At 39.7% G+C, this 16,130-nt stretch overlaps 1 protein-coding gene across 1 annotated transcript in view; it reads right to left on the bottom strand.

Moving 5' to 3' along the window:
• ipo11 (importin 11) overlaps positions 1-16,130 on the bottom strand; it is a 119,321-nt gene that overhangs the window by 36,380 nt on the left and 66,811 nt on the right. Inside the window, exons 21-22 of the mRNA XM_005918993.3 lie at positions 15,058-15,173; positions 13,932-14,008 (exon numbers count right to left, since the gene is read on the bottom strand). Of these exons, the coding sequence (XP_005919055.1) occupies positions 13,932-14,008; positions 15,058-15,173 (193 nt within the window). The remainder of the gene's footprint in view (positions 1-13,931; positions 14,009-15,057; positions 15,174-16,130) is intronic.

Raw genomic sequence — 16,130 nt, 5'->3', positions numbered from 1 at the left:
AATTACTGCATAGACGTTTCTGTACACAAACAAATATAGGGTAAATAGAATAGCCTGAGCACATGCCAAACTAAACATAACTCTTTAGCAAGTTTATTTTGTTGTGACTGCAAAAATAAAACTACTAAGTAAGCAACTATGTTCAAACAATTCATGCAATACATGAAACAAGACACAAAATTAAGGTTGGCTAAAGTATGTACTTAAATATCTCATACATGTTTCTCCAAAATATGCCTCAACTCACACTGCGTAACTGAAAACAGTTACAAGTTGCCAAAAATAGGTTGATTTAAACTACTGGTGGGCTCTGGCTGGTGGCAGAGCTCTCACAGCAAACCTCCAGTGAGAACCGATCAGCATCTAATATAACTGCTTTGAGCTGAGATTCTACCAGCAGGTCTCTAAAGGCCAAGACTGGAACAAACATGGAAAGGGGCTTTTATGAGTGAGCTTAGCGTGAATACCCCAGGCGCAGTTTAAAAGCTATTTCAGTTCATATGACAGGGAAACTAGTGGGGTGTACTAAAAATGTGGCAACAAGGTTAATCTGGTTTGATATGTAACCTTGAAATGAAGGGCTCTGAGAGGGAAAACAAATTTTCAGAAGAGACGTGAATGTTACATTAAGCATTTGTCTGTTATTTTACAATCCACCAAACAGAGTAACTTTGAGGGGAAAACCAGGTTGTTTCACCACAAATCTTCCCCAAGAGGGTAAAAAACAGAGTTGTGCATTGTAGGCATTGATTGACAAGAAATAACTATTATTTGGCATTCTGTTTGATCAGAGTCGGGGCTTTTATATGACTTTAGCTGGTTATTACTAGCATTTCATTCCTCTTCTTAAATGTGTACTTTCTGATAAGATAGTACCTCAAGTGTATACAATAGATCAGTTATGCTTACCTAAAATCTTAATTGAGTGAGCTACATGATACTGGAAGGACCAAAATACCCACACAGACAACTCAAATTTGAAATGCACAGGAAATTTTTCAGGAAACTTAGAAAAATTATTTCATATATTTCTTAACAGTTTTTTTTTAATATTAACTGTTTTACTAAACTGTCTTTGAAGTGGGACTGTACAAGGTTCTACCAGTAGATACGACCTCCAAGCAGACAGGATCACCAAGCCGTGATCAGCAGCACGCATATTTTAGTTGCCAAAAAGAAATCATTATCATTTAAATAAACATATGCATGGGTCTGTCATCAGAACGTTTACAATATGAAAGAAGGACACAGACACCATGACATCACTTATTCATTTTGTGCTCCAAATTTTGTTGCTGCAATTTTTTAAATTTATTTTTTTGGAACCAGAAGTGATGAAGATGACCGAGTATTCTACCCTAACTAGATTGTTGATAAAGCTCAACAACCAAACTGTACAAGTGAAATGCAGATATACAGATATTTGCTAATCAATGGTAAATAGTAACAGACTCATTTCAGACATCAAAAAGTACAAACTTCTTGGGAGGTGTGTGCCAACAAGCAAACCTATATTAGTCAGTCCAGAGGTGTAATTATCTCACTATGCCGTGGAGGCGCCACCTAGCAGGCAATCAAACAGTCATATTCATAACAGCGTCTGCATCACTGCAGCCGCAGCACCAATCCATCTGCCAATCTACCGCTCCCTTCTCCCCTCACTCGTAAACAAGATCCCAAGATACTTAAACTCCTTCACTTGGGGCAGGAACTTGTCCCTGACCCAGAGTCAGGACTCCACCCTTTTCCAGCTGAGGACCATGGCCTCTGATTTGGAGGTGCTGATTGTCATTCACACTCAGCTGCGAAACACTCCATTGGGAGCTGGAGGCAGTCACCTGATGAAGCTAAGAAGCACATCATCTGCAAAAAGCAGAGATAAAATTCTGAGACCACCCAAATGGAAGCCTTCTGCCACTTGGCTACACCTAGAAATTCTGTCCATCAAAATTATGGACAGAATCGGCGACAAAGGGCAGCCCTGGCAGAGTCCAACACCCACCAAAAACTAGTCTGCTTTATTGCTGGCTATAGGGACCAAGGCTTTATAAGGACTGAATGGCCTATAGCAACGGATGCAACGAATCCCTTCACCAAGTCCACAAAAGACATGTAGACTGGTTGGGCAAATTCCCTTGCCCCCTCGAGGATCCTCAAGTGGGTAAAGATGGTCCAGTGTTCCACGACCAGGACGAAAACCACATTGTTCCTCCTGTATCAGAGGTACTACTGACGGACGGACTCCTTTCCACCACCCTGGCATAGACTTTCCCAGGGGGGCGTAGGAGTGTGATCCCCCTATACTTGGAGCACACCCTCCAAACCTTTTCTTGAAGATGGGACCCACCATCTCGGTCTGTCAATCTAGAGGTACCGGCCCTGATCTTCACACAACATTGTACAGGCACGAACCTCATCCAACCCAGGAGATCTGCCACTAAGTAGTTGTTAAACTGCTTCAGTGACCTCACTCCCGGAGATAGACAAGTCACCCCCCTCTATCCCAGACTCTTCTACGGAAGACATGTCAGTAGGATTAAGGAGATCCTCGAAGTACTCTTTTCACCACCTGACAATGTCCTCAGTTGAAGTCAGCAGCGCTCCATCTGCACTATACACAGTGCAGGTAGAGCAATGCTTTCCTCTCCTGAGTCGCCTGATGGTTTGCCAGAATGTCTTTGAGGCAGTCCAGGGAAAATAAAATCAATTGATGAAAAACTATTTCTTCTAAACAGTCTAGTTCTAATATAAACAAAGAGTAGACTGTTCTTTTTTCTATGCCTGTGAAAATACTGTCACCCCCATTATCACACTTCAGTGACACCATATGAGTACACTCAAAAATACTTAATCTTACCTGCAAGCACAGTTACACATGCTGCATTGTCTTTAATGCCAAAGGCAAAATAAGAGGTAGATAAATGCTTGTGACATCTCTCCAGTCCCTGTCCCTCCATAATGAAACCACCACAAGCACTCCTGCCATGTCAAGCTGATAAGATGTGTACATATTCTGGTAATACCCTTTGAAGAAGAGTTTTGTGTAGCTATCAACATAAGAGGAAAACACACAAATTAATATTAAAAGAAAAACTAAACAAAGAATGTCATTCTTATTCTGGGCAGCCCAGAGTACCAAGGCCTGGACTTGATAAGACTTTCATCATTCACATCCCTCACGATTGCAAATGAACCCAGGCCACCCCCAGTGTCCATGTATGAATACAAACAGCCTGACAAAAATAACACTGCATCTTTCTGGTTATTGGAAGTAAATTCACTTCCATCTCCACACAGCATCCCCAGACAATTTCGGTGTGACACAAATACGGCAGGAACAAAAGGATGGAGGATTTAGTGTGTCAGCTTCAACATATCGGCTTCTTTTTACATCAACACAACAGCCCGATAAATGCTATTCTCTACCTTTGTTGTTCTCTCCTGGGTTCTATGTTGTGACTGGTCCTACAGTGAGATATGAAAAGTGCAATCCTGAAAGCACAATTATGATGGTCTGGAAATAAACACTCAGGTTCCAAATGAACAACAAAAAAATGTCTGCAGTTGATAGTAACCAGTGGTAACCCTCAGCCTTCTAGCAGGTAGACCTATGGTATGAATTTGAAAATCCTAGGTGATTTCCTTCTGGACTTATCCTGTTCCAAAGATTTTCAGAAAAGCTGACCTCTGAGTAGGGATGGGTATTGATAAGATTTTCACGATTCAGATTCTATTTTCGATTCTGTTTAACGATTCGATTCTTTATCGACTCTCTTATCGATTTTTTTTAAAAAGGAGAACACTAAGTTCAATTAGCTTAGAACTTTGTTTTATATCTTCTCTTTGAAGAAGATAGAAATTTAGGAGTAACATGGCCTTACAAACCCAACAGTGAGATCTTAAGAGATCCAGCCTACGGCTCTTCAATGGGGTGTCACAGGGTCCCCAGGAAAAAAAAAATGTAAATGTAAAATAATAAAATAAATATTCTTCTGTAGCAACTAACGGTAGACTGCAGCAAGAACTGCCAGCATCTGAGCCAGCCAGACTCTGTCTCTCTCATCATGGTCGCCTAAATGCACAGTAATGGCAGGTTTTGTAATAAGGCAGATCGTGCTAACATAATATGCACTGTTAGTTGATTATTTACCTGCCACATTAACGGGAGAAGACGTGCAAACGTTACCGCCGCTGCTGAGATTCACGAGTCCAGAGCGGAATTAAAAACACAACATTCATTTAAGGTCATCGTGTGTTTTGTGAGCAAATGCTTTTGCGTATTCGTAGTGTTTCCTCCCTTAAATGAAATATCTACTTTTCAAGTATTGCAAGTTGCCCTGTTGTCATCCGTTCTCGTAAAATATAATCAAACTTTTGAGTGTTTGAGCCGCTAAGGCGCCGTGTTTCCTGCCAGGTAAATGACGCTCCGCAAAGTGGTGACATCGATTCCAGTCGCCCCGAATGACAAGGGAATCGTTTGCAAAAAATGGCAAACAATTCCAAGGAATTGAAACAGCGGGAACCGGTTCTCAACAAGAACTGGTTTTCAATACCCATCCCTACCTCTGAGTCATGGTCAAGGTCAGTGAGATCAGAACTAGTCTGAGACATAGGAGATACACCTATACTATTAGTTTCAAACTCCTACGTTACTTCGTTCTCGAGTTATCACATTCACAAACTTAGGTGTCCATGATGAAGGCCGCCTGTTCGATACGATGACACCACTATCCCATCAGCCTTTTACAGCTAAGGGGTAAAAAAATACTCTTTCAAATGTTTTTGAAGAGGACAATGCACTTCCTCAGGTTTCCAGCAAAGCGCTCACCAAAAGTGCAGAACACACAGCTGGGCACAAGGAAACTTTTTTTATTAATTAGTAAGATTTGGATGCAATTGAATTATAGAGAAATTATTTTAATATTTTCTCCTTCCATGCATAGAAATGCCCATGGACAAAATATTAGAAAAGCCTAAGGAATACAAATTAGTCTAAATCAGAATAGGCTGTTTTGCCAAACACTATAAAAGCAATTAAATTTTAACAAAGATGTGGGAAGGGAGGACACAATCACCCCCTCCACACACACACCGTCATAATCAAATAGTCACGAAAACAGATGCTAAAGCACTGATTAAGCTTTAGTGAGTACATCCTTCATAGCCCTGGGCATATGCTGCAAAATCCGCTTCAGTTATCAACATTAGCTGGGAAATGAGACTCACATCTGACTGCGATAACAGTCCCTGAAGTACCACTAATGGTTCCTGGGTACTTCTAAAACGTGGTCATATTCCACAATTCCACTATTCCACAATTTTCAGTTTATAATCTGTGATTAGGATGAAAATGTTTGCAAAGTAAGGAAAGTGAACAGATAGCAAAAAAGCTGTGCCAAAATCTGCAATGAAGCACAACAAGAACAGATAATGTTTGTTGGGCTTATTCTAGTCAGCCAGCTACAAAAAGTTGGAGATCAGTAAAGCCCTAGGCTCGGGGGGTTTAACAGCCTTCAAATGCATAAAACTTCACAGAAAAGTGACAAGTCATGATATGTCTGTTATTTCAAAGTGTTAATAAATACTAGACCTTGTTAATGCTCCGAAATATTCCAAGGTGAACGTATGAGAAGCGCTCTCCAAGCTCTATAGCCAGCAAAAAAAAAGTCTCAAACATCTCACACTGGTTAATGCATGAGGAACTCCAGGTTAAACATGGATAGTATATCTGAAGTTATTAGACTGTAAGAAGAGCCCTTGTGGAGTATGACATCAAAATGGAAGAAAAGATGATAAGATGTTACCGTTTCCTTTATTAATGCATCAAATAAGGCGAAATATTTCCAACGTATGTGATAGCTATAATCAAAGCCATTACTTACAGTTAGGAAACCTGTAATAAAGAGCTTGTCGTCTAATGGGGTTGTTCAGATTGATCCAGGAAACATATTAACAGGGCAGTTAACTGTGAGTCTACATTATGAGAAATGTTAGCAATTCCCTCAGAGTACTTTCATAAGCCCTTAGCAGGATTGCTTTATTCGTCTGTGGCTGTGCCTGGCCAATATTTTTGCACAACAGCTATGATGACACTGGATAATTGTGCCCCCCCCCCAAAAAAAAACCCCAACAAAAAACAAAAACAAACAAACAAACAAACAAAACCCACAGACAATGATATATCTAAAGAATATGTTGGAAAAAAATGATACCAGTGAAATTCACTTTCATCTTTGTTTACTGTGTCCATCTATCTGTTCTTTTCCGCTTATCCGATTCAGGCTGGTTGGGGGGCGGGGTTGGAAACTACTCGAGCTACTGTACAGAGAGGGGTAGGGTTCACCATGGATATGCTGCCCGACTGTCACAAGGCTAACACAGAGAAACAGACAACAGTTCACACTCACATTCATGGATGATCTGATATTCTTGTGTCGGTGTTGTTCCCACATCATAATAAATGTTGTTCCAGGTTCAACATTGCAAGTGACCAATCACATTGTTGTGACGTCATACTTTTGCAAGCCAAGCCATTCATTCATTTATGACATTCCAGTGTTGCAAGGACAATATGTATAATGCTTACCGTTTATTAAAGAATAGTATCCTGAAATGAAAAGAATTCAAATTGCTGGATCGGCGGACAGAGGCGGTTTCTTGCATGTTAATTAGATTCTTTTTTTAAGGTGTTTTTTTCCAAAGTCGCAAAAGTATGATGTCACAACAATGTGATTGGTCACTTGCAATGTTGAACCTGGAACAAAATGTATTATGATGATTTGGGAACAACACCGACACGAGGATATCAGATCGTGCCACATTCATACGTAATTTAGAACCAATAATTAACCTAACACCACTAAGTGCACATCTTTGGACTGTGGGATGAAGTGGGGGTACACAGAGAGAACCCACGCAGACATGGAGATAATGAAACTCCACAAATAAAGGCCCCAGCCAGATGGTGGATTCAAACCCAGGACCTTGCTGTGGACAACAGTGCAAACCAACATACTTAGGAAAAATTTATTACCATATTAATATAATCAAAATATGAGTGTAGGGAGGAGTCAGTTGATAACAATAACTGTATATTGGTATCCAAACAGAATAACTACACTAATAGTTAGTGCCTAACAGCCAAGAAAGGAACTTTTAAGCAATTACCAGCTAGGTTTTAACAACACACCTGAGACTTTAATATAACATGTCTTTTTCATTTTAAGGCCAAATTAACTTTTTTTCATCACAATTTTCAGAATGATAGAAGGCAAATGTGGGGAACTGGTTGGTGCCATTACCCCTTTTTATGCTTACTGCTGGCCATCACCTTGTACAAACACAAAATGCCCACAACAGTGAGCTAACACTTATCAAGTGCAAACAGATCTTTCATCTGTCAGCGTCTCTGACTTGACTGTGTGCAGCAGTATGTTATTACTTCAGCAAGGTCATGAAGCAGTTCTGTTTCAATTTATCAACCAGGAGGCAGGCTAATATTATACTGACACTACTAGTTTGATTACCAGTCACTCATCTGGCAATGTTTTAAATATATGCTGGTAGTAGCATCCTAAAGCTGAGTATTTGCAGATTTTTTGCTTTATATAACTCAGACCTTCCCAACACTGCTAGCACAGGGCGCCCACAGAAACACAAAGCAAGACATGAAGCATCGCTGAATATGTTTCCAAACCAACTTCATTCTAAGCCAAAGACTAGAAAATATGGTGAAGCATATCTGCCCTTTGGGCTCCCCTGCAGAATTGGTTTTCCCTTCGTTGGGAGCACGCACTGGGTTCTTCAAATCACGGACAAACAGTATCCCACATTCTTGATTTTTAGTTCACAAACACTTGTAATGACTAACTACTGGTGACATTTTGGAGATGTTAGCTCTTTATACAGTAAAGTTACAGTGGGATACAAATAATATCAGGCTGATGCTGCCACAATTTGTTCCCCCGGTTCAAACCACAGACAAACAGTATCCCACAGTTGTTTATGTTTTTAAACCCATTTTGCACAGAGAGGCATTTTTTGAAAAATGTATTGATAGCAATGTTGAATATTATTACACAGGAAAAAAACAACTACAGTAAAATAATCACACCGTGATGCCTCTGCCTTTGTAAATAGAGGGACAGTAACTGTGTGTGTATATGTCTGTGAAGGTTCTCAGTCATCCAGGTCATCGTAGTCAAAGGAGCTTGCAAAGAAAAGCGTCTGGACTTCTTTAAGTTACTTGAAGAAGCTTCTCGGATGAGAGGTGAAACGTCTTCAAGTAACTTAAAGAAGTCCAGACGCTTTTCTTTGCAAGCTCCTTTGACTACGATGACCTGGATGACTGAGAACCTTCACAGACATATTGCCTTAAATTTTGGGAGGAACACCCTTCAACTGGTGCGGGAGTATGAAAGGGAAATAATCCAGTTTTTGAGATCCCTTCCCAGACGCCTTAACACCCACTCACATCCTGGGTCATCTGATCCCAGGAATTCGCATGATAAGGCAGGGCCAGGTTTCACAATGAACTCACCCAAAACTCTGGCTGATTGGGACCCACACCCAGTTTCACACCTTGGCTCAGGCGATTAGAGGATCATCAAGGGGTCCTTTTGTCCCTCTGTGGGGGGTTACTCCCACTAGGTTTATATCTGGGACTCTCCACCATTTGACCTTAGAACTGAAGAAGCTTCTCGGATGAGAGGTGAAACGTCTTCAAGTAACTTAAAGAAGTCCAGACGCTTTTCTTTGCAAGCTCCTTTGACTGTGTGTGTATATGCAAGCGTGTAAAGCCTGCAGTTAGTCAGATTAATAGCATTTTGTCTCTATCTGCCATTCTGCAATTCATCTCATGTAAACAATAACGTGGCGCACAGCATGACGTGAAAAAAGGCACATACCTTTGACGTTGTGTGACGAACTCTGTATTCCTCGTCCACACGTAAATGCAAAAAAGGAGTTTTCAAAAATCTCCATTTTCGGTGATTCGAAATGCCATTTACGTGTGGACGAAACAGCTGCGTTTTCAAAAATACCCGTGCAGGTGTGGACTAATAGTAGACATTAGTAGTTTATTTTCTTACTACCTGCAGATTACTTGTATTTGCTTAATTGTTTACTAAATGTTTGAGGTGTGAAATAAACCGCAATCGAGCAAAATATGGGTGTGTGTGGTTGGAGGGTGTGTTTGTGCGTGTGCGTGTCCGTGCGCGCGTGCGCCGGGGGGGGGGGGGACGACATTTTTCTTGTAAAACAAAGGGGGGCCTAGCAAAAACAGTTTGGGAACCACTGATCTAACTGTACATTCATCATCTTAGAGTTCAATGCAACCATCTATTTTCTTTACTGCTTATCCAATTTAGGTTTGCAAGGGAGCTGGAGCCTATCCAGGCTGTCACAAACAGGGACACAGGGTACACCAAGTCTATCACAGGGCTAACACAGAGAGACAGAAACATTCATGCTCACACTAAGACCTACGGCCAGTTTAGAATCACTAAATACATGCATGTTTTTGGACTGTGGGATAAAATCGGAGGACCTAGAGACAACCTACACAGGAACGATTGATGGCAAAAAGCAAACACTGCAACGCCTCATCGTAAAATTTTGGATGACCATTTGGACCAAAATAAAGCTATTTGAAGACACAGGCTAAAATAACAAAAAGATTATGAAAATTAGCATATATGGCTACAAGAGCTACACATGACTTTCATATATCTCTTGTTATGAGAAAATAAGCAATCACTGGTTTTTAAAGATCTCTACATTTTGTGATTTTCTGTTTTATATCTATTTTTAATTTTATTTTTATTTTTAAATAATACAACACTAATGTGTTTGTTTCCGACCAAAACTACGAACCTTTCGACCAAAACTTTGAACTGCTGAGTTTCTCAACACTGAAGGGACAAAGTAAAGTACATTAAAATGGCTACTTATCTCTATTTCTTGCTGACATTAGTCAGTGTAACGCCAGTAAGAGAGAAGAGAGAAACTTCTTGCTTGTGCTCCATCATCACAAGTCAGAGCACCACACACAGTTGAAACGTGTCCTAGTTCAGAGTGTGGTGGCAGTGATACAGAGCGTAGTGCTAGTCTAACAATTTAGCCAAAGCAAGGCTCTTGACATTCTAATTAGGGAATTTTCTCCTCCAGTTCAGCAATGATGGAGCAGGGCTCTTTATCAGGCAGGCCAGGCCACATACCTGGCAAGCTCCAACATCCTAGTGAGCCAGACTATCTCAATGGCCCACATCCCTCCATTGCTCTCCATGGGCAAAATAAATGAACCACCAGATGTTCTAGTGAAAACTAGCCAAAGATGATGACTAGCTGAAGACTGATGAAAGAGATAGATTACAAAACACAGGCAACTTTAGTTCTTGTATAAGATTTGTCATTGGTATGTGGAAATAAATGCATGTTTTAAAGGAAAAATGTTTCTCCATTTAACTTCTTGTTCTTCCCAGCGTTAAATCACAGCTTTTCAAAGTGTTTCCTGATTTGTTCAAACCTGTGATCATACCTCTGAGCTATCATCTTTGAAGATAGCAGCTTTGAAATTTCTATCTGACACTTGCACTCACAAGCACATTGAATGCAATTAATGAGCTTTAAACATGCAAACATAACCTTGGGAGAAACTGATTTTCACAAGAACATAAGACAGAGACAGCAACAAGCTGTAGAGAAAGTACTTAGGGCTGACAAGTGGCAGTAATTTTAAAGTCTTATCATCTGGGTTATTCGACTCATTAACGTAGCAGCAAGCATAGCCTAAAATAGCGGCACACATGCACAAATGCTACAATAGTGAAAACATCTACTGATGGCAAAGTACTTAAAACCAGCGCGCTTGTTAAGAGTTTTTGAAAATTTGATAACAGCTAAGATAACAGGGGCCTGACTAACTGAGGCCCACTGATCACTCTTGACTTTAAAGACAGCAACAGAGAGAAGACAAGTTCAGATTGCTTAATCGTGACATGACTGAAAGACTAAAAACTGGATCCTTTATCTCATAGCAGATGCAAGAAGAAAGAAGTTGTCAATGAGATGTGGTTGAAAGCTTAATAAGAGCTATTAAACAGTCCTTGTGTTAAGAATTATCGGTCCTAATATGACAAAACGGTAAAACAGCTAATATGTGCAAAATCAATACCTAATCTACATCTATTTTAGATACAGAAGCAGTTTAACATGAAAAGATGATTGATTAGAAACTTACCAACACTTTTTGATATTAGACATACGTATAGAAAACTCCAAAGATTTAGCCCAGATCTTTTTTATGAATATATAAACATGACTTGTATTTAAAAAGCAAAAAACAAACAAAAAAAACCCAAAAAAACACAATGCATTTGCCCCTCATTTATTTATTTATTTTAATACTAATGGAATCCAGTTTCCTTGTACCTGCAGAAATGTGAAAGCTTTTTTCCTTTTCCTTGCATTAATGTGTCTGGCATGGCCAGAGTAAAGTGGCACTCATCGTCACTGAACCAAATATTGACAGAAAGGCGAGCAAGGTCTCCGAAGTAAACACAGAAAATGGGAATAATTATAAGCATATTTGGGTCACAAAATGAGTCACATTATATTGACCAAGATGGATGTTGGCAAAGCAGGATCTATTCTTAATCTATTAAGATCTATTCTTAAGGGAGAGAGATCGTTTCTCTATTGCAGCCTCTGATGAGAAAGAATTATTATTTGTTTTCAGCGTTTTAACACATGAGGCTGCTGTTGGATCACTGGGAGGATGGACAGATGATATAATATGGCATTTCTTCTTGCAAAATCACTTTAATAACCAATTTGTTATCTAAATAGACTATTAATTTCCTAATTTGAAACTAATTGCTGTAGCCCACATTTGAGCCCTTATGAGTTAAACTGCATATTAGGGAGATAAATGGTGCTGAATGGATGTGTGAAAGTAAACCTTTCATCTAATGTGGAATACCATTGTTAGGGCTGCGCTTCGCAGGCCGCGCTGGTTTAGAGACTTATTCCCATGAACAAAGCAAGACAGAGCTCAATCCATTTTAACTTGCGAGGGGAGCTGATCGGACCAGGATCTTGGAGCTGCAAGCTCCTCACCTGATGTGTCTATGAGCATGTGATGTGATCAGTGATATGTGTATGTGTGTCTGTGTAGGAAACAGAAGTCAGCCTTCATCCTAAAGATCTAATCATCTTGCTAAAGATCTAATCATTTTGCACAATGACAATCATATTCATCCACAATTCTCTAACAACCATCACAGCATTTTCTCATATACCTTTATGACTGAGCTCATTTTTCTCCTGGAATTTGTGTTTCCACTTCCATCTGTCAATCTCCATTTCTACACAACCTTATCTGTCCGTGTGTATCTGTCTCTCATTTCCCACCATTAAACCTTCAATTTTTTGCTGTTCTTTAATCTGACACCCTCTTATCGATATTACAGTCTGTCTTCCCTCCTTCGATACACCCATTAAGCCCACTTAAACCAGTAATATGGCAGCTGATCAGCACGCGCTGATTATATGACAGATCTTCGTCAATCAAGTGGAAGCAATCAGGGCTGACGTCTTTCAATCACACAGTCAAGACTTCTACAAGTGCATAAATGTTATTTGCATTATTAGTTCATCTTCTGTGCTGAAAAATGTTCAGGAAAATGTTCCTGAATGATTGGACTCATTGTGATCACCCACAAACTTTAATCTGAATTTAAAACAGTTTTTCTATCACTAGGATTTGGTATGCTTTTTCACTTCTCTTTTTTGGTTTCTTGGCAACAGTAGTTGTTTTTGTCACCTTCCTGCCACCTCTCTGTAATTTTCTGTGATTGGTCTAAAATTTAACATAACTAGCAGTGATGCCTTGCCAAAAAAAAAAAAAAAAAAAAAAAAAAAAAAGCATCCCTTTTCCTGCCGTTTTCATCTCCTTGGTTTCCTGTTTCTGTTCAGCACTAGATAAGGCCGTCTCTTATCTTTCATCCATGTCCACGCTCCTCCAATGCACAAACTTTCTTTTATGTGACTTTCTCTTTATGAATTTTCCAGCAACCACTTTTAAATAATTCCTTTTCATTCACCACCTCCATGCCAACTTTTATCAAGCTTTCCCCTTTCCTCATCCTCTCTAATTCCCTCATCCTCTAATACATCAATCCATAACTGTCAACCTGAGTCCTTTGCTCTTGTCTCATGATTCCCCAGCCACACTGTAAGTGATCAAATGCTCCACCAAGCCAATCAAGCTACACTAGTGGTCATATCACTTGTTATGTGCAGAAGCACTAAATCAATACTATTCCTCATCGCACGCAAGGCCACACACATACACCACTACAGAGTAGAACATGTGAGGTGTGTCCCAGTGCTGTGGGCCCGTGATAAATCATCCAGCCAGTTCTATTCAGTCTGCCACCCCTCGCAGCTGCCTACAGACCAAGAGTAGTGACTCTGATGCCTTGAGGCAACTGCAAAGCCGCAACTCTGATCTTTACAAACTACAATAGCCTGAGGTAATCAAACTATGAAAATTAAGTCCACGGTCATGGATTGCATCAACCTTCCCCATTCTCTGTGATTCTCAACTATTTGATCTGACAACACTGGCTTGTTTTGGGGGGGGATTGTGCAGCAATTTTACATCACTGTTATGACCATTTCTGGAGTGAAATATTTTTTGTCTCTCTCTTCATAACAACACATATACAAATAAATATAACCATTATACAGGAAACCCACTCTAAAATGCATTATAGTCACATTATTCTTCATATTATTGTGACAGCTTCCTTTCTAAACAATACTGTGATCTGCATATAAAATGTCATTAAGTTATTTTGGGGAGTTTGTGTGTGGTCATAAACCAGGCCAGGCAAACCAGCAAACAAAGAAACATCATGTGAGCTCACCTAGCAAAGCTGACATGTTCTGGAAAATTCTGAGCAGCTCTGGAGTGATGGCTGGACTGTTCTCCAAAGTCACCAACCTGCATGATGACATGATGATGAGAGGCAGACAAGGGCAAAGTAATGAGATGAGAGAGAAAGAGGAAAAAAAACAAGAAGTAACAAAAGAGATGTTCATTAGATTAGAGATGGCAAAAGAACATGGGATGAGAAACAGCAACACGACAAATATTACAGGAAGAGAAAGAAGGTCACGGGGATTTAAAACGGAGGAAAAACAAGGAATTATGAAGGTTGTGTACAAAGAAAAAGACAAAATATCATAAAAGCAACATCGAATGGCTAAATTTTGGCTATAAATGAAGTCCACTAAGCAAATTGAAATGGAAGTTGTAGTCTATATAAAAAGAACTAATATTAGGCATCTAAAAAGAAAATGTTTGAATACACAGTTCATTCACATTTGTAGCTTACTAAATGTGTTATTGACACATCATCAGGATATTATAAGCACAACATAACCTTAGAAGCAAACAAAAAAACAATAACAACAAAACAACCCAATTTCGACTGTAAACCAAGCAAACAAATATATAGGGCACCACTGTTTATCAAGTAGACTAAAAGATAGGAAAATAGATATAAGACTGAGGGTTTCTACTGCAAGACAGACACGGCTTGCTGAATGCTGAACAGTGAAGCTCTCCAGCGCGGCAGACAGGAAAAGAGAGATTAAGTAGGACGTTAAAAAGCAAATGGATGATAAAAGAGCAAAATAGGGTAACCCTGACAAATTCTCTTCTGCTGAACTGAACCTCTTGGAGGTAATGCATTTTCAAAAGTGAACATAGTGTATTGTAGCAGGCACCTTCATTAAAATGGTACATTCCCAAATATTAAGATAAAGTTAAGATTGTGGTTGAGCTGCATGAATTAACAACACCTGCATTTAACTCAAGAATAGATGCCTTTGAAAAAGAAAACTGAGAGTCAGTAAATGAGGCTGATGTTTAACATGAGAAAAGGACTCCGGTGAAATAGACAAAGACAGCTATATCCAAAGTATCTAGTGTCCTGATGGGAGTGTGTACAAGTCATAAATGTTAGTGTACTGCATATGCCTCTATACCAAAGCTCCAGCCCATCCTCCAGCAAATACACATGTGGCGGCTGCGAAACATCAGTGCTCAACTGGATGACAGGAAGAAGAAAAGGGTACAGGTTCTTGCTTTCTGCCCCGAGGCCCTGTGAGAACACAAAGATACAGGAAGTCAGTTTGTGTGCTTCAGTTTAATGGGTTTTCCTTGCAGATAACTTTAGCAGAATGGTGTGGAATAGAGACACATCGGCTTATCCAAAACCTGACAAACCCTTCCCCAGCAACTAGTGAAAGACCATACCTCAGTGAATCAGGTTAACAGGGAGGAAGCTCTTTGTAAGCACAGAATGTTTCTTTGGCTGCAAAATACTTGCCTTAGGGTGCAAGAGTTGTTTATGGATTTATTTTTTAAAATCCTCACTTTATGTCCCTCTAAAACACTATGGACCTATTAAGTTCGATTTCTGGGAAAAAAGCATGTCCTGGAACTAAGTCAGAGGTCATTTCTTGGTCGTTTAGATTTTAATGATGTTTAAGATGACACAAGAGTAAGAAATGACGCAACTTCCCCTTGGGAGATTTTTTTCTTGGCAAAGTGTACTTCACAAGCCCTTTGTTACTAATGCACTGGACATCTGTATGTGGCCATACTGTAACACAGAAAAGGGGAATGAGCAACCGAGGAGTGTGTCATTTTGACCTCAATAGTATCGCACTGCTTTTAACTAATAGGGGGCATAAAACAGTGCTACTGGAAGCAACGATGAAGACTTTGAAACCAAACTCATATTTCAAGGTACATTACCGCAGCTATAATGCTTGACTGTAAGAAAGGACACAGCTCAACACACATTCAGCTCTACATGATTGTTAGTGTTGTTATTGTTTCTGGAGTAAAATCTGGTCATCTAGTAAAGATTCTGCATCCCTTTTTCCAGATGTGTTTGGGTCAAATGCAACAGCAACATATCCAACCATTTGATTAATGTTTCAACCAGGCTATAGACTATATCAATTTGGCAACACATAGTATAATTGAAATAGCTAAACTGAATGCTTCACTCAACATATCACAGAGAAACAGAGTTTGCATTTTCAAATTA

This window comes from Haplochromis burtoni, unplaced genomic scaffold (genome assembly GCF_018398535.1).
Source record: "Haplochromis burtoni strain Fernald_Lab_line unplaced genomic scaffold, NCSU_Asbu1 Contig_34, whole genome shotgun sequence".
In the NCBI taxonomy this organism is placed as follows: domain Eukaryota; kingdom Metazoa; phylum Chordata; class Actinopteri; order Cichliformes; family Cichlidae; genus Haplochromis; species Haplochromis burtoni.
Note: the sequence above shows the minus strand (reverse complement) of the source record. Positions and strands in the feature narration are given on the sequence as shown.